The sequence below is a fragment of the Bos indicus x Bos taurus genome, chromosome 5, assembly GCF_003369695.1.
Source record: "Bos indicus x Bos taurus breed Angus x Brahman F1 hybrid chromosome 5, Bos_hybrid_MaternalHap_v2.0, whole genome shotgun sequence".
Taxonomy (NCBI): Eukaryota; Metazoa; Chordata; class Mammalia; order Artiodactyla; family Bovidae; genus Bos; species Bos indicus x Bos taurus.
Genome location: NC_040080.1, coordinates 92,274,237 through 92,291,962, shown reverse-complemented (window position 1 = coordinate 92,291,962; position 17,726 = coordinate 92,274,237). Strand labels below are relative to the sequence as shown.

Genomic DNA, 17,726 nt, shown 5'->3' with positions numbered 1-17,726 from the left:
GCTAGAACTTGACATCACACAACATGATTTCCTCAATTACCCTCTGCCTCTCCCCACTCAAGGCAGCTATAATCCTGAATTTCATATCAATTATTTTGTTGCTTTCCTTGATATATTGTTTTATTGCATCTTTAGATATTCCTTCAGAGTATATACATTGCGTATATTACACATGTATAATTCTAGTATTTTAGTTTACAGGATGTAAATGCTGTGGTAGTCATTTGCTGTCTGCTTTTATCATTGAATAACATCTGCTAAGACTCACTCATACTGTTGCGTGGTGCTACAGTCCATTCATCTTGGTTGCTATGTAATACTCTACTGTCTGAATATACCACAGCTAGCTATCCTACTGCCTTATCAATGGATATTGGGGGTGTTTCCAAGTTTCTGCTACTAAAAATTGTGCTTGAGTTTGCCTAACTTAACAACTGTCCTCAGACTAAAGTACATTCCTTGCTCTGTTTCCCTAAGTTTCTACCTTCTCTTAGATTTCAACCTAATAAATTCTTGCTCTCTGGCCAATTCTTCTGGCTTTTAAATAATTTGCACTTGTATTTTAACTAGCATTTTTACTGTTTTACTCAGAAAGATTAGCCCCGAGTCCAGCCAGTCATATTATTGGAAATAGAATTTCCTCTAATCCTAATTAAAAAATCAGTCTAATAGGAAAATCGGAAAAAGACATGGTAATTAATTCATAGAAGAAATACAAATGGCCAAAATAAATATATGAAAAGATGCTTCATTTCACAAGTAAGCAGGAAAAGGCAAATTAAAACAATAATGAAATATTACTTTGGACCATCATTTCAGCAAAAATTAAACATTAATAATATTAAATGCTTACACTGCTGGAAGAATGTAAATTAGCATAGTATTTTTGGAAAGTATTATGACAGTGTCTGTCAAAATAACAAATGTACGTACACATTAACCCAGCACTTTGGGAAAGTGCCTTCCCAAAACAGCACTTGCATATGTGAACAAAGATATATGGGATATACTTTGCAGCATTATTTCTATTGAAAATGTCACTCAGTCATGTCCAACTCTTTGTGACCCCATGAACTGAAGCTTGCCAGGTTCTTCTGTCCATGGGGTTTCCCAGGAAAGAAAACTGGAGTGGGTAGCCATTCCCTTCTCCAGATCTTCCTGACCCAGGGATTGAACCGGGTCTCTTGCATTGCAGGCAGATTATTCATATTAATTTTTAAAAATTTAGAAACAACTTTTAAATGTTCATCAGTAGAAGAAGGGCTTGAAAAAATATGCACATGCAAATTTTGCCTTCATTAAAAAATAATAGGATACATCCATATGGACTGCTGTGAAAATATCTCTTAGATGTGTTAATTAAGAAGAAAAAGCCAAGGTAATATGTATGTGGTATGTGTGTGCATGCACATCACAGTTGGCTGCTTACATGTATGTAAAGGCCTGAAACAGTAGTTCTCAACATTGGCTGCACAGTGTAATTACTTGGGGACTTTTAAAAATAGTGATACCTGGAACCACCCCAGAGATTCTGAAGTAATTGGTCTGGGGCACAGCTTGGACAATGGGATTTAAAAAATCTCCCCATGTGATCCTAGTGTGCAGCCAAAGTTGAGAACTGCTGTAAAGAATGGAGCTCATTAAAACGTTGGTGGTAAGGAACATCCCTGGTGGTCCAGTGGTTAAGACTCCACGCTTCCAGTGCAGGGAGGGTGGGTTTGATCCCTGGTCAAGGAACATGCCACACAACCAAAAAAAAAAAAAAAATGCTGGCAATAATTAAGGAGGGGGATAGAAATGAAGTGAAAGGGGACCTTCATATTTTGTTTTTTAATGTTTGAATCTTCCACCAGGATAATTATTTCTTGATAACAAAAAGGGGAAAGAAAAGAAGCAGAAGTATTTCCTCCTCTTCTTCCCCAGCCTCTCCTGTATAGAGTTCATCATTCCTCAGTGCTCTGTTCTTCATGCACTCATGCATTCATTCATTCGGTAACTATTCACTGGAGCCTGCTTTGTGTCAGGCACACACTAGTTATCACACTAGTTATCGTTAATCTTGTACTTGGCTGTTTCCTGCACCTGGGTCCCCTCTGTCTCCTGCATGTGGCACAGTGTCTACCACTCCGAAAATTCATTCACCACATTCATGTGAATTTCCTGAGTCTCTCCTTTGATCTGAAGCCCTCAGCACCCCTCAGGAGTGACTGTAGAGGGCCAGGAGCCTTTAACCTGTTTTGAGAGTCCCATAGCTAAAACATCTAGCTAGGTGAAAGGGGCTTTCACATTTTGCTTTTTCAATTCTCTTCCTTCCTAGAGAAAGTCTTAGCAGTCCAGTACACTCCACCCCTAGCCTCTTCAAAGGTCCTGTTTCTGCAAGGCCACTCTCAGCCAACAGGTGGCAGCCCTGTGCAGGAATTGGGAGAGCACACCCACCCCAAAAGAATGGAGGCTATAGCAGAGGGTTCTGGGGTCAGGCACAGGGGCAGGTCTTGGCAGGACAGGTGCACAGAGGGAGAGGGGTGGGGTTCCATTTTTGGCACAAAGTTCAAAGGACAAGAGAATTATTTTTGTAGGTCAACATTAACCAACTGTTCTGGGTACCCAGGTTTGTGAGGTTTCTTTCCCCTTCCATCTGCAGCAGTGCCCCGTTTGGAGGTGTCCTCTCCAGGCTTTGTCCTCAGGAGGACTCTCTGTCCCTCCCCAACCCCTGCTCAGCACCCCAGCCTGGGTCTTGACTCTTCCTGCCTGTATATGTCTTTGCTAATAGAGATGATTATGGCGGTTGGAGAATGGAGGTTGCTGGTTAATGTGTAAAATAAGGGTAAACACCCTGGGTGATACAGGGACCCTCTGTCAGGTACATTTCCTTCTGGAGTCTTCATGTGGCAGACTTAAGGATTAACAGTGAAGGAACTGTCCAGGTTATCCTGCTATTATCTCTGAGCTGCTGAGGTCTGACAAGAGTTTGCCAGAATGCTCTTTTCTTGCCACTCCGGTTTCTCTTTAGCCTGGCTCTCTTCACTGCCTTCTGTCTGTCTGTCTTCTGTCTGGCTTCACTTTTTATCCATCCTTTCAGCTTTTGATCTTTCTCATCTTATTGTCTGAGTCCTTCTTTTTATCTTTCTAACTCTCTCTCTTAAGTCCTGATAATATACATTGTTTAGAACACAAGCTTGATTCTCTATCTCGCTCTCTGACTGTCATGCCATATCTCCAGCCATCTAATCCTCTGAGCTGGGGTTTTCAGGAGTCTTGACTTGTGGAATTCAATCAGAAAAAAAAAAAAAAAAATGGGGGAGGTTTAGGGAGAGTGCAGTCGCAAATTTGCAGAGAAAGAGCTCAGCAAACTCTTGGGTCCGGTCTGGAACACAGATCAGTCACCTGTTGGGAGTCAAATGTCTTGTCAGCTCCTCCTCTTCCTTTTTTCCAGAATCTTTCTCCAGCACGAGCCCCTCTACTCCCACCCTACATGCCTAGTGGCAGGTACAGCTAGGGCCAGAGGTCAGTAGGGAAATGGGCCAACCCCGCTTAAGGACTAGACATGGAATGGGACTCAGCAGGCTGGGGCGGAGAATGGAGGAGGTGGCCTCTGACCCCAGCTCTGGCCCCTTCTGGGGGTCCTGTGTGACCTGCCATAGGTCATGGCCCTTCCTCCCCAACCACAATCTACATCACAAAACCCACAGCTCATAACTCACTGCCAACCAGGGAAGTCTGGGATTGATTTAGGGCCCCCCTCTGATCAGTTCACCCTCACTAGACTGTGGCCCCTGGGGTGGGGGTGGGGATGAGGGTCATGGGTGAAGTTCAGGCAGGGGTATCCTGGCCCAGGACTACATCATACCTGTTGCACTGTTAGTGGATTTGTTGGGGGAGGGATCCAGGCACAGGAATTCAAGTTTCTCACCCACCAGCCCATCCTCGCTGGCTCAGCCCAGGGCGATACTGAGGGAGCAGTGTCCATGGCTTATTAGGTTTGCAGGGTTGGCGTCCTCAGGATTCAGGTCCCTGGCATCTTACAAAGCAAAGAGAGCATCCTCACCCACCAAGGGATTAGTTAGCTGAGTCCTAAATAAGCCCCTCCACCCGTCACCACAAAGTTCATGTATACTGCTGGGCTCAGGGCAAATCTTCCCAGTGTAGGGTTCCACAGTTCACCATCAATTACATGTATGTTTCACCTGGCCTGGGCATTTCATGTTGTTAATTTCCATCCATCCACAATACATTTCTGGAGATAATCACTAAAGAATCTCCTCCACTTGGAATGTTGCCAACTTTTTTGACCATCATCCACAGTAAACATGGGCTTCCCTGGTGACTCAGATGGTAAAAAATCTGCCTGCCAATGCAGGAGACCTGGATCAGGAAGATCCCCTGGAGAAGGAAATGGCAACCCACTCCAGTATTCTTGCTTGGAGAATCCCATGGACAAGAGCTTGGTGAGCTACAGTCTATGGGGTTGCAAAGAGACACGACTGAGCAAACAACACACAGTAAATACATCTACCTCTGGCCCTAGGACACATGAATATGCATACAGCTAAAAGCAAAGTGTGGGACTTCCCTGGTGGTCCAGTGGTTAGGTCCAGGCAGCTGCCAAAGCAGTGGACCCGAGTTCAATCCCTGGTCTGGAAAGATCCCCCATGCTGTGGAGCAACTAAGTCTGTGAGCCACAGCTCCTGAAGTCTGTGTGCTCTAGAGCCCATGTGCTGCGATGACTGAAGCCCATTGCACCTACAGCCCACGTTCCGCAACAAGAGAAACCACCGAGAGGAGAAGCCTGTTCACTGCGACGAAGAGGAGCCCCCCACTCTTTGAAAACTAAAGCAAGCCTGTGCGCAGCAATGATGACCCAGTGCACCCATCAATACATAAACAATTAAATAAATAAAAGCAAAGTGTAATAAACCGTGTGCTGCACTGTGATGTTTTCTACTCCATTTTATTTTGCTGTAAGAAACATTTTAAAAAATACTTTTATGAACCACTAAGGGGCTGACAGTTTACAAGTAACTTCTTACGTTATTTACACCTTTGCAAGCTGTAACGCCCATTTTACAAACAGGAAGATCTGAATCATCTTCATAAAAGCCGGTGAGGTCGTCAGGCTGGGTTCTCTCATTGACCCATTTTATAGGTGAAGAAACACAGACTCTGAGAGGTTCATGGACCTGCTTGAGATCACCCAGCTGGTGAGTGACAGAGATGGCCTTCCAAGACAGGTCTTCCCTGGGCAGGGTGGGTTTGTGGTCCCCCACACACTGTGGCATCCCTCTGCAACCCTCCCCGTTGATATCTTTGTCTCTTTCCAGTTTGAAGGCCATCTCTTCCAAGGGGAAGGTGGAGGGACAGAACAGCTGAGTAATTCTGTTTTCCATGTCATCTGTTAACCCTGCACCATCTGCCAAATCTACTCTCAGCCCCGACCCGCTCTCTCTGACTGGCTGGAGTGGGGGAGGAGGCGTTTTCCTGGGGTCTGGACTGAGAATACCCACAGAAAACTCATTTTTCTGCTCAGAACCAACAGCAGTGGCCTAGAATTACAGGGCGGGCGTGTCAGGGAGTGGAGCTAGAGGGGAGAAAGGATTTTCTGACATCAGAGGGATACAATAGCAGTCCCCTGCCCCCTACTCTCAGCGGCTTGTCTTCACGCCCCTCACACCTTCACCTTGGTGAGGCTCTGGATCTGTGGGGAGGGTGGTTGACCACAGCAACCAGAGCCCTGCCAGACGCTCTCGGGGTGAAGGCAAAGTAAGTCCATCTTACAGGGAGCTGAGGCAGATTTATGAGGCCTCGGGTGTGGCCGGCTGTTACTCAGCCTCTGACTTTTTAATTCCCCAGCCTCCTCACCCACCCCGCCTCCTCCCCAAGAAGGCCTTTGTGCAGGACAATGAGGAATCTATAAATTCCGGGGGACAGGGACGTGGGGGAGGGGAGCACCGGTCACTTCGGCTCAGTGTAGACAGTAAAGGGGGGGCCTTCACGGACCTGCCGCGTCTCAACTGTTCCACACAGGCCCAGAGAGAACCGTGGGGCCAAGCCTTACCACTGCCTTTGACAGACAACAAGCTGAGCCTCCCAGGCGGAGGATGTCTCTAGTCCCTGCTTCGTTCACTCCGTCTTTGGGTTTGGGTGTCAATACATCACTGAATTTATTTATTCTCCCTCTCTTCCTCATCCCCTAGTCATTCCCTCGCCCAGGCATTATTCACTCAACACTCGCTGAGTACTCAGTGTCCAGGTCAAGGATGGGGGGCACAACGGGCAGACCCTGGCTGGCCTGGAGGAGCACACAGCAGAGAGCTGTGGCTCAGAGGCCAAAGTGGAGCTCTAACCTTTTCAGGCTGGCAACCCTCACCCTCCTCTCTTTCCTCGGCAGGTCCTCTGCAGTGATGTACTTCCATCGGCATTTTTTTTTTTTTAATAGAAGCATAGTTGATTTACAATGTTGTGTTAGTTTCAGGTATACAGCAAAGCAATTCAGTTACATATGTATCTTTATTTTTTTTCAGATTCTTTTCCCTTATAGGTTAGAGCATTTTTAATGTAATCCTGCCAAGGGCTCTGGGAGTTAGGGATTATTTAAGTGTCCCAGGATACTTTGCTAATGTGGCCCTGAGAAGGTAAGTGGTTGCCCTCTGGCAGGGAACAGCACACCAGGACCCAGGCCCTTACGTCCGCATCGCAGCTGCACCTCTGGGTGCTGTCGGGACCCAGAGCAAGGGCATGGGCTGTGGCCTAAATGTCCTCTTCTACTCGCCCAAACTAGCCCTGGGCCACCATACTGCCCCTTCTTCGGTTTTCTGTTCTGTTCTGTTCCACCTTCATGCAGTAGTTACTAAATGCCCCAGGCTCAACCGTGTATTTACTCACCTCACCCATCCATTGTATGATAATAATTAATGAATCCAATGCTTATGACGCATGTGTATGTTTGTTGAACAATCACACATCCTGTGTGTCCTCTTGTGTGTCTACTTGTAAACTGGGGCTATTTGTATGTACTTTGTTATACAAGTTAATCAAGCTGTGTGAAGCACTTAATGCCTAGCACATAGTAAGTGTTCAGTAAATGTGGTTGCTAAGATTTCTGTTACTGGAAACCACAGGCTGGCCCACATGAATGAGGCATTTGGGTGAACACAGGGGTTTGCAGCAGGTCCCTCTCAAAGAGTAGCCCCTGAGAGGTAAGCAGATGGCCCAGAGTCCAGTTCATTTCCCAGGGACTCCCGCATTCCTGAAATTAATGGAGATGTTGCCCACTTTCTAGGTTTGTGCTGGGTGTCAGGCTAGCAGACAAGAAGAAACATCCCCAAATTCATGGAGCTGGCCTTCTGGTAGATGAAACAGACCACAAACCAAGTGAATGAAGAAGACAGTCACAGAAAGTGCTAAGTCCTGTGGAAGATACAGATAAGGTCAAGTGACACAGTACATCGGCAGATGGCGCGTAGGGCTGCTTCAGGATTGAGGTCAGGGCTGATGCGGAAGTGACATCCCTGTGAAGAACCTGGGCAGAGCGTTCAGGGCAAAGGGATCCTCATGGCCAAGGCCAGAGATGGGGGAAAAGCTTGTCAAGTTCAAGGAGCAGAAAGGCAGCCAGTGGGAGCAGAGCCCAGGCAAAACAGGGAATGATGGAGGAGGAGAGGTCAGCACAGGCAGGGGCCAGGGTGAGAAGCTGGGGCTCTCTTCCAAGGGAAGCCATGGAGGTTGTTTAGCAGGAGTGACATGCTCTAATTTGTTGTCTGATTTGTATTTCTAATGGGCCCCTGGCAGCTGGGTGAGCTGACTGTTGAGGAGCCAAGAGAGCAGACAGGAGCTTGCTTCTGCAGTTGTGCAAGGAAGTAGGAGTAATAGGGGCTTGCACTCTGGAAAGAGTGGCAAGCAGGGGCTGATCCAAGATACATCTTAGAGAGAATTCCCTGCTGGTCCAGTGGTTGGGGCTCTGTGCTCTCACTGCCAACGGCCAGGTTCAGTTCCTGCTTGGAGAACTAAAATCCCACAAACCCAGCAGTGTGGCAAGATACTATCTTGGAGGTAGAAAAAAAATTGCTAGTGGACTGGACAAGGGAAGGACGGGAGAGAAATTCGGGGAGGAGACAAAGAGCTAGAGAAGCCGGGTTTGCAAACCTGTCTGGGCCCTGGATCTTGAGAGCCCTTCTGCTCTCTCTGGCTCTGCCCCACAGAGGTCGTTTGCACTCCTTCACACAGTCGTCTGCCCTAAAGCAGGGGCAGTCCACACTCGCTAGCTCTTTCCATCTCTCGGTGAGAAAAATGCCCCATACCTTCCTCCAGAGTCAACACCTGCCAAAGTGAAGCTTGGATTTCAGACCATTCACTCCTGGCCATTGTTGAGACCACAACCCGCACAAGCGCACAGCTCCCCTCTCCCCAGCCTGGACCACTGGCCCGGCCTGAAACATCCTCTGATCTCAGACCTACAGGCGACGGGCTTGTAAGGACACCGGCCTTAGACGACTCAGGGCAGGAGCGGGAAGGGAGGGCTTGGTCTTTCCTAAGGGAATCTCCCGGCCCCGCTCCCGGGGGAAGGAAGTCCCCTCCTGGACCTGCGCCCCCGACTCCGCTCCCCGCCGCGGAGGCCGCTGCCCCTCCCGCCTGCGAAAGCTCGAGAAGCCGATCTTCCGGCCTCGGGCTACGGGCGGGGGAGGGCCGAGCGGTAATTGCTGCCATCTGCTCCCTCCTCCCCTCCCCTGCCCCCAGCCTGGGGGAGGGGCTGAGGCGTGCCAAACACCCCCTCTTACGCGCACACCCAGCAGCCCGGAGTTCAGGGGTGACCCGCGAACGCGCCTTCGGGCGAATGCAGGGGGGCCACGAGAGCGCCCCCACCCTCCTTTCTGGCAGCGGACGAGGGATGCCCTCCTGGAATCATCCACTGTTCAGGTTCTGTTCCTCTGGGATAGGGACTTAGGAAGCATCCTGGGAGCTGTCCTACCTCAACTCACTATCGCAGGCTCTGGTCCGTGGTTGAGGCTTGTTTTGGATACTGACTCGTCCATCTCTCAACTGCAGGGCTGTGACTGGTGTTGGGGGGAGGGGAGGGTGTGGAACTCTAGGCTGGTTCTGGAAGCAAGGCGGCTGGAGACCGAACTTGGCTCTCAGACTCCTCCTTCCGGCTGGGCTCAAATTCTCGAAGGGGTGCTCCTCAAGGGTGGCTCATCCTGAATAGGTTCCTCCTCTGTGAAATGAGGATACCTCAGTATCTACTTGGGTGATTCCACCCAGGGCAACTTGCTAGACCAGGAGCGTCAGGCCTGCCCCTGGGCATGGCGAGGCCCTTGGCAGGGGAGTGATGACAGGGGAAGCTGTGTGACCCTGTGGAAGGTGCTGTGACCCTGAGGAGGGGACCCTGGGGAGGTGCTGGGGACCCTGAGGAGGTAGGGACTCTGCTGAGGAAGAGGGAGGGTGGGCTAGGGACTGGAGGCTGGGGAACAGCTTATGGGAGCAGCCTTACTGGTTTCACACCCATCTCCTGGGGTCTCTGCAACTTCAGGTCATTTAGCTATTGTTCACCTGACCTCTATCCCTGTACTGATGACAGCTCTGAGCACTGGGGATGCTCACAGGGCACAGTACCTCCACTGCCCTGGCACAGGGAGCCACTGCCCAAATGCTTATACATCTTCACACCCACCCTCAGGGTCTAAACAACCACACAGGTGCAGAAGCACATGTAATGGTCCTGAGTGAGATTTGTTCAGTCAGTAAATCATGTCTGATGCTTTGAGACCCCATGGACTGCAGCACACCAGGTTTCCCTGTTCTTCATTATCTCCTGGAGTTTGCTCAATCTCATGTCTGTTAAGTCAGTGATGCCATCCAGTCATCTCATCCTCTGTCATCCCCTTCGCCTCCTGCCTTCAGTCTTTCCCAGCATCAGGGCCTTTTCAAATGAGTCAGTTCTTCACATCAGGTGGCCAAAGTGTTGGAGTTTCAGCTTCAGCATCAGTGCTTCCAATGAATATTCAGGGTTGATTTCCTTTAGGATTGACTGGGTTGATTTCCTTGCTGACCAAGTTACTGTCAAGAGTCTTCTCCAGTTCAGTTCAGTTCAGTTCAGTTGCTCAGTCGTGTCCAACTCTTTGCAACCCCATTAATTGCAGCACGCCAGGCCTCCCTGTCCATCACCAACTCCCGGAGTTCACCCAAACTCATGTCCATCCAGTCGGTGATGCCATCCAGCCATCTCATCCTCTGTCGTCCCCTTCTCCTCCTGCCCCCAATTCCTCCCAGCATCAGGGTCTTTTCCAATGAGTCAACTCTTCACATGAGGTGGCCAAAGTACTGGAGTTTCAGCTTTAGCATCATTCCTTCCAAAGAACACCCAGGGCTGATCTCCTTTAGAATGGACTGGTTGGATCTCCTTGCAGTCCAAGGGACTCTCAAGAGTCTTCTCCAACACCACAGTTCAAAAGCATCAATTCTTCGGCGCTCAGCTTTCTTCACAACCATACATGACTACTGGAAAAACCATAGCCTTGACTAGACGGACCTTTGTTGGCAAAGTAATGTCTCTGCTTTTCAATGCTATCTAGTTTGGTCATAACTTTCCTTCCAAGGAATAAGCGTCTTTTAATTTCATGGCTGCAATCACCATCTGCAGTGATTTTGGAGCCCCAAAAAATAAAGTCTGACACTCTTTCCACTGTTTCCCCATCTATTTCCCATGAAGTGATGGGACCAGATGCCATGATCTTAGTTTTCTGTATATTGAGCTTTAAGCCAACTTTTTCACTCTCCTCTTTCACTTTCATCAAGAGGCTTTTTATAGTTCCTCTTCACTTTCTGCCATAAGGGTGGTGTCATCTGTATATCTGAAGTTATTGATATTTCTCCTGACAATCTTGATTCCAGTTTGTGCTTCTTCCAGCCCAGCGTTTCTCATGATGTACTCTGCATATAAGTTAAATAAGCAGGGTGACAATATACAGCCTTGACGTACTCCTTTTCCTATTTGGAACCAGTCTGTTGTTCCATGTCCAGTTCTAACTGTTGCTTCCTGACCTGCATATAGGTTTCTCAAGAGGCAGGTCAGGTGGTCTGGTATTCCCATCTCTTTCAGAATTTTCCACAGTTTATTGTGATCCACACAGTCAAAGGCTTTGGCATAATCAATAAAGCAGAAATAGATGTTTTTCTGGGACTCTCTTGCTTTTCCATGATCCAGCGGATGTTGGCAATTTGGTCTCTGGTTCCTCTGCATTTTTTAAAACCAGCTTGAACATCTGGAAGTTCACAGTTCACATATTGCTGAAGCCTGGCTTGGAGAATTTTGAGCATTACTTTACTAGTGTGTGAGATGAGTGCAATTGTGCGGTAGTTTGAGCATTCTTTGGCATTGCCTTTCTTTGGGATTGGAATGAAAACTGACCTTTTCCAGTCCTGTGGCCACTGCTGAGTTTTCCAGATTTGCTGGCATATTGAGTGCAGCACTTTCACAGCATCATCTTTCAGAATTTGAAATAGCTCCACTGGAATTCCGTCACCTCCACTAGCTTTGTTCGTAGTGATGCTTCCTAAGGCCCACTTGACTTCACATTTCAGGATGTCTGGCTCTAGGTCAGTGATCACACCATTGTGTGATCGTCTTCTCCAGCACCACAGTTCAAAGCATCAGTTCTTCAGTGCTCAGCCTTTTTTATAGTCCAACTCTCACATCTGTACATGACCACTGGAAAAACCGTAGCTTTGACTAGACGGACCTTTGTTGGTAAAGTAATGTCTCTGCTTTTTAATACACTAAGTTTGTCATAGCTTTTCTTCTAAGGAGCAAAAGTCTTTTAATTTCATGGCTGCGGTCACCGTCCACAGTGATTTTGGAGCCCAAGAAAAAAAATCTGTCACTGTTTCCATTTTTTCCCTATCTGTTTGCCCTAAAATGATGAGACCAGATGACATGATCTTAGTTTTTTGAATGTTGAGTTTTAAGCTAGCTTTTTCACTCTCCTCTTTTGCCTTCATCAAGAAACTCTTTAGTCCCTCTTCATTTTCTACCATTAGAGTGGTATTATCTGCATATCTGAGGTTGTTGATATTTCTCCCAGCAATCTTGATTCTAGTTTGTGATTCAGCCTGGCATTTCATATGATGTACTGTGCGTAGAAGTTGAATAAGCGGGGTGACCATATACAGCCTTGACATACTCCTTTCCCAATTTTGAACCAGTGTGTTATTTCATGTCCAGTTCTAACTGTTGCTTCTTGACGTGCATATAGGTTTCTCAGGAGGCAGGTAAGGTGATCTGGTATTTCCATTTCTTAAAGAATTTTCACAGTTTGTTGTGATCCCCACAGTCAAAGCCTTTCGTGTAGTCAATGAAGCAGAGGTAGCTGCTTTTCTGACATTCTCTTGCTTTTTCTATGGACCCAACAGATGTTGGCAATTTGATCTCTGGTTCTTCTGCCTCCTAAACCCAGCTTGTACATCTGGAAGTTCTCGGTTCATATACTGATGAAGCCTAGCTTGAAGGATTTTGAGCATTACCTAGCTAGTATGTGAAATGAGCACAACTGTAGGGTAGTTTAAACATTCTTTGGTATTGCCTTTCTTTGGGAATGGGATGAAAACCGACTGTTTCCAGTCCTGTGGCCACTGCTGAGTTTTCCGAATTTGCTGGTGTATTGAATGGAGCACTTTAACAGCATCATCTTTTAGAATTTGAAATAGCTCAGTTGGAATTCCATCCCTTCCACTAGCTCCGTTCGTAGTAAGGCCCACTTGACTTGGCACTCCAGGATGTCTGGCTCTAGGTGAGTGACCACACCATGGTGGTTATCCAGGTCATTGAGCCATTTTTTGTGTAGTTCTTCTGTGTATTCTTGCCACCTCTTCTTAATCTTTTCTGCTTCTGTTGGGTCCATACCGTTTCTGTCCTTTATGTGCCCATCTTTGCATGAAATGTTCCCTTGGTATCTCTGATTTTCTTGAAGAGATCTCTAGTCTTTCCCATTCTATTGTTTCCCTCTATTTATTTGCATTGTTCACTTAGGAAGGCTTTCTTATCTCTCCTTACTATTCTCTGGAACTCTGCATTCAGTTGGGTATATCTTTCCATTTCCCCTTTGCCTTTCGCTTCTCTTCTTTTCTCAACTATTTGTAAGACTTCCTCAGACAACCATTTTGCCTTCTTGCATTTTTTTTTCTTTGGGATGGTTTTGGTGAGATTAGGCTCCTAGTTACACCAAGCCCATACCCACCTACTCTTGTCAAGGTCCCCAGGTGGCACAGGTATCCTTCCTGCTGAGAACCCAGGACCTCACTGTGGAGTCCTATCCTTGTACCAAGGCCACAGACATGGAGCCCAGGACCAAGGTCACCTCCAGAATTGACTGAGCCCCTTTGTAACCATTACCAAAAGCCCCCCAATCATCACCAGCAAGCTTCCTGACTCCATATTAGACAAAAATGGTCACCTTGGTATCCACCCTATAGCACGCTAAGTGAAGTCACTCAGTCATGCCCAACTCTTTGTGACCCCATGGATAGTAGCCTGCACCAAGCTCCTCCGGCCATGGGATTTTCAAGGCAAGAGTATTGGAGTGGGTTGCCATTTCCTTCTCCAGGGAATCTTCCCAACCCAGGGATCGAACCCAGGTCTCTCACATTGTAGACAGACGCTTTACTGTCTGAGCCACCAGGGAAGTAGATTAGGATAGCACCCTAATCACCCTCCTAATGCCACCCTTCCAGCAGGAATTTTTTTGTCTTGAGGCTAAACAAATTGGCTACTAACTCATGAGAAGTGTTGCCTCTCCCTTGAGCTGGCCCACTGTTCTAGGAGTGTCCAGTCGGCTTTCTCTCTTCTGTCGGGAGATCAGCCTGCTGTGCTTTCCATGCCCACATCATCTCTACTCTTTGTTCTTAATAAACTCACTCCTTTCTGAAATGCTCTGTGTTTGGAAATTGTTTTTCATCCCGTGCTCAGACTGCATGACACACAAATTCAGCACAGAATCCCTGCCACCTCCCCTCCTGCAACCTTGCCATGTCCAACAAACTTGTGTTTGCCACTGAGGCCAGCTCTACAGGGGTGGAGTTGCAACTTCCTCCTCCCAACCATCTCTACCTCTGGCCTGATGGCCTGATTCCTCAACACAGGTGAGTCCTGGGGATGCCCAGCAGGCCTGCTCCTAGCCCTCAAGAGGCTCTCACCGCAGAGTGGGGATGCAGTGTGAGTTGTTCCAGCATCCTCAGGAGCATTGGACAACCCGACGGTCCTGCCTGCTAGAGGTGTTAGGAGGATGACTTCTGGGTTGGGGCTGGAAGGAAAAAGAAAATTTCTTGGGGCAGGAAGAACAGCACGTGCTAAGACACGGGAGTATGGAGGTAGTGATGTAGCAGGAGTGTTGGAGGGGAGGAACTGACAGGGATAAGGAGCAGAGAGGTATGTGAAAGGAGGCTGAAGAGGTATATACCTTAGACTTGGGTTTGTTGTAGCAATTTCACGTGTCAGCACAGGGAGGGACAGACAGGAACATAAGATGCTAGAAGAAGTGAAACTGACAGTAAGATTAAAAGGTGGGCTTGCTGGTGGCTCATACGGTAAAGAATCTGCCTGCAATGCAGGAGACCTGGGTTTGATCCCTGGGTCAGGAAGATCCTCTGGAGAAGGGAATGTCTACCAACTCCAGTATTCTTGCCTGAAGAATTCCATGGACAGAGGAGCCTGGAGGTCTACAGTCCACGGGGTCACAAAGAGTCAGACAGGACTGAGTGACTAACACTTCCACTTTTTTTCAAGATTAAAAGGTGGGTTCTAACCCAGTGATTAAAAAGGCCATTCATTCATCTGGGCCTCAGACCTAGAAGACAGTAAGGACTGGTGGGACTGTGGCTCTCATGTGAGCCCCAGGGATTCCCTTCTGAAGACCATGGTTGCTACTCACCTCTGGCCAGTTGTTGCCATGCCGGCTTCTGAGCTTAGTGTTGTCAGCTATTTTCAAGAAAAATTAGAAATGTAGAGTTTTACAGGTTACTTCCTGGTTTATAAATATTGACAACTCTTTTAAAACTTTAAAATGGTGTGTGTGTCTAAAACACATGTAGCACAGATATATCTGAGGATGCAAACAGTGACAGCTACGGAGATGCTGGAGAGCTGTTGGAAGTTTTATAAAAGGGAAATGATCTTTATAACAGGCCTGAGTTTTAGGCCCACTCAGGGGCATTATGGAGGAAAGTCCTAGCCAATGGGGCAGTTGCAAGTGTTAGAACCAGAAGACCTGAGGCCTGAACACAAGCAGCTGACCTGGAAAGGAGGGAAGGCGCTGGGAACACCATATGGGTCTTCAGGAATTAGCCTCCCCTTTAAGACATTGCAAAAACATCATATAGTGGGTGGGGAGGCCTCTCTGGAGTGGGATGCCCCAGAAAATCCCCAAGGTTGCACTTGGGTAGGCAGGCCACTTGGAAGAACTGGGTAAGACATTCCAAACAGCCCCATGAGGGAGGGGCTGTGTTGGGGGAGGGGCTCAGGAATCCGCCTGGCCTTCAGGAAGACCCCAGCCACTCCTAATGGGAACCACACGTGGGGTGAGCTGAAATCCTGGATTGCCTGTGATGTCTGGCTTTGGAATCGGACACTTGGCTCAGGTCACTCCTGACCCGCTCAAGTCTGAGGCCTCCCTGGCTCCCTTCCTAATCGCTGCCAGACACATTCTGCCCTGCACCCAGCTCTGGGGCCTGCCTGGGTCCTGGAGAGGAGGTGCTTCCCAGTACCGCCTCCTTCCCCAACTTCCTGCTGGGAGAGAACCTAAGCTCTGGAGAAGTATGGATTCTCAGATCAGAATCCTAGGTTTCCTGCTGGGCCAAGGGTTGATGCTCTTAGAATATCAGAATCAGAAGTCCTTTCCACTGTCCCCCAAAACAATGTGTCCCGAACTTCACACCCCTCCTGGAGCCCTGAGCTGCTACTGGCCTTGTAGAAACTGGTGCCCTCGACCTTCATCTTGCCCCTGTAGCATCTATGAGGCTCTCTGGCTCCCACAGGGATAATTTCCTGCAGGACCTCACACACCCGGGGCAGGGAGCAGTCCAAAGGGCAGGGCAAGAGCCTTGTGAGCAAGTGGTTTGCTCCTGAGGATTCCCTGTAAAAGCAGGTTAGGGGAACAGGTGTCTCCTAGCATACTTCCTTATGCTCTCTCGTCCCCCTAACTCAAACACCTCCTGGCCCAGGGACTGGAACTGTGTCACAAGATGTCTTAACACAACATAACAGGTGTAGGAAAACTCCAAGTCCTTATTCGAGTGGGTCGCTCCAGCCTTTTGGCCATGGCTGTCATCATACCCGCTAAACCCTCTTCATAACCCTCTACCAATGGTGTGTATGTGTGTGGGGGTGGGGGTGAGGGGTTCACTTCCTGCTCAACTGCAGGACCCTCTCAGTGGTCCCCTACAGGCCCAGCCCCCTTCCTCCTGGGTCTCCTCCTTGAGAAGTTCCAGGCAGCCTGCTCAGGATCAGGCCAGGGGCCCAGGAGCTTGGACAGGCTGCATTCCTGGGGGAAGGGGAGAGGAGAGCAGGATTGCACAGAACCCCCTCCTCCCTTCCAACACAGACCCCAGGCTGCCCAGCCTGGAGCTCTCTTCTCCAGCCTGCTGAAGATGGCCAGAGCAGTGCCAGAAAAGCTCCTGGCAAAGGCAGCAATGCCAGGAACCTAGGAGCTTCTCCTGGGCTCTGCTGAGGAGGAAGACATCTGTACTTGCAGCTATTCCACCCCTGAGGGAACCTAAGGTTTTCCAGCATTATAATGACCCACAGCGGGCACTGGTAAGAGGCCCATGGGGCGAGACGGAGGGAATGCAGGGCAGAGGGATACGGCAACTCTTTGGCATAACTTAGCACCACACTCCTGCAAGGCAGTTCCATCTCCAGGGCGCAAGAACTTAGGGACTTGCAGAGAGAAATCAGGCCCAGCAGAATGGTAATCAGACAGCAGTTGTAGGAGATGATAAAGAGTGCTGGGGAGGAACAAGGAACCTCCTCCGGAACTGTATAGGTTCGGGTAGTCCCTCCAACCCAATCCACCCCCATCCCCCAGCCAGGTTTCGGGAAGCTCTCCCAATGAATATTTAATAGCTCAGCGCTGGGCCTGATTGAATTTTAATGCTGGCGACCCCGAGAGCTCCAGCCGAGTTCAGGCAATTAGTCAGGAGCCATTAACTGCTGACGGAGCTGATTTATGGGCGGGACTGGTGGTGGGTGGTGGGGGAGCCCAAGCTGCGAGGAGGTCCTGGATTGGGCGGACAAAATCTCTGGGGTCAGCCAATCCTTACGGCTGTCTTGGCTTGGTTTGCATCTCATTTGCATAGCACTCCCACTAGGCAAACCTGTGAGGAAACCCAAGGGTAGGGGCCTCTGTCTGAGAGCTGGACCCAGGCTTGGCCCTTTTCCTGAGGCCTCACTGGCATTTATGTCAAGGAAAACCACGTTGTGTTTTGCACGTGGAATTTCATTATTCAAAGGATCTCTCCCCCACACACCCATATCTTGGTAAGGCCCAGTTCTGGGGGAAAATTCCAAAGGAGGAGCAGAGGGGTAGAGAGCAGGGCTGACCTGGGCACTCTGGGCAAAGCTGAGGGGCCTGGGGACCTAACAAAGAACTCTGGGTTAAAACAGACAGGAGTCCTGTGACTCTATGCGTTCCATGGCTCTCCCACCTCCCTGAGCCACCGCCCCTGCCAGTTCCGGGTACCCGCTTTGCTTC

The 17,726-nt window shown here is 48.8% G+C and overlaps 1 protein-coding gene across 1 annotated transcript in view; it reads right to left on the bottom strand.

Annotated features, from left to right (window-relative positions):
- Window positions 1–1,815: 1,815 nt before the first annotated feature.
- The window catches only part of LOC113893156 (extensin-like), a 31,298-nt gene continuing 15,387 nt past the window's right edge, over window positions 1,816–17,726 (bottom strand). Inside the window, exons 2-3 of the mRNA XM_027542924.1 lie at window positions 3,848–4,018; window positions 1,816–3,384 (exon numbers count right to left, since the gene is read on the bottom strand). Of these exons, the coding sequence (XP_027398725.1) occupies window positions 3,933–4,018 (86 nt within the window). The 3' untranslated portion in view covers window positions 1,816–3,384; window positions 3,848–3,932. The remainder of the gene's footprint in view (window positions 3,385–3,847; window positions 4,019–17,726) is intronic.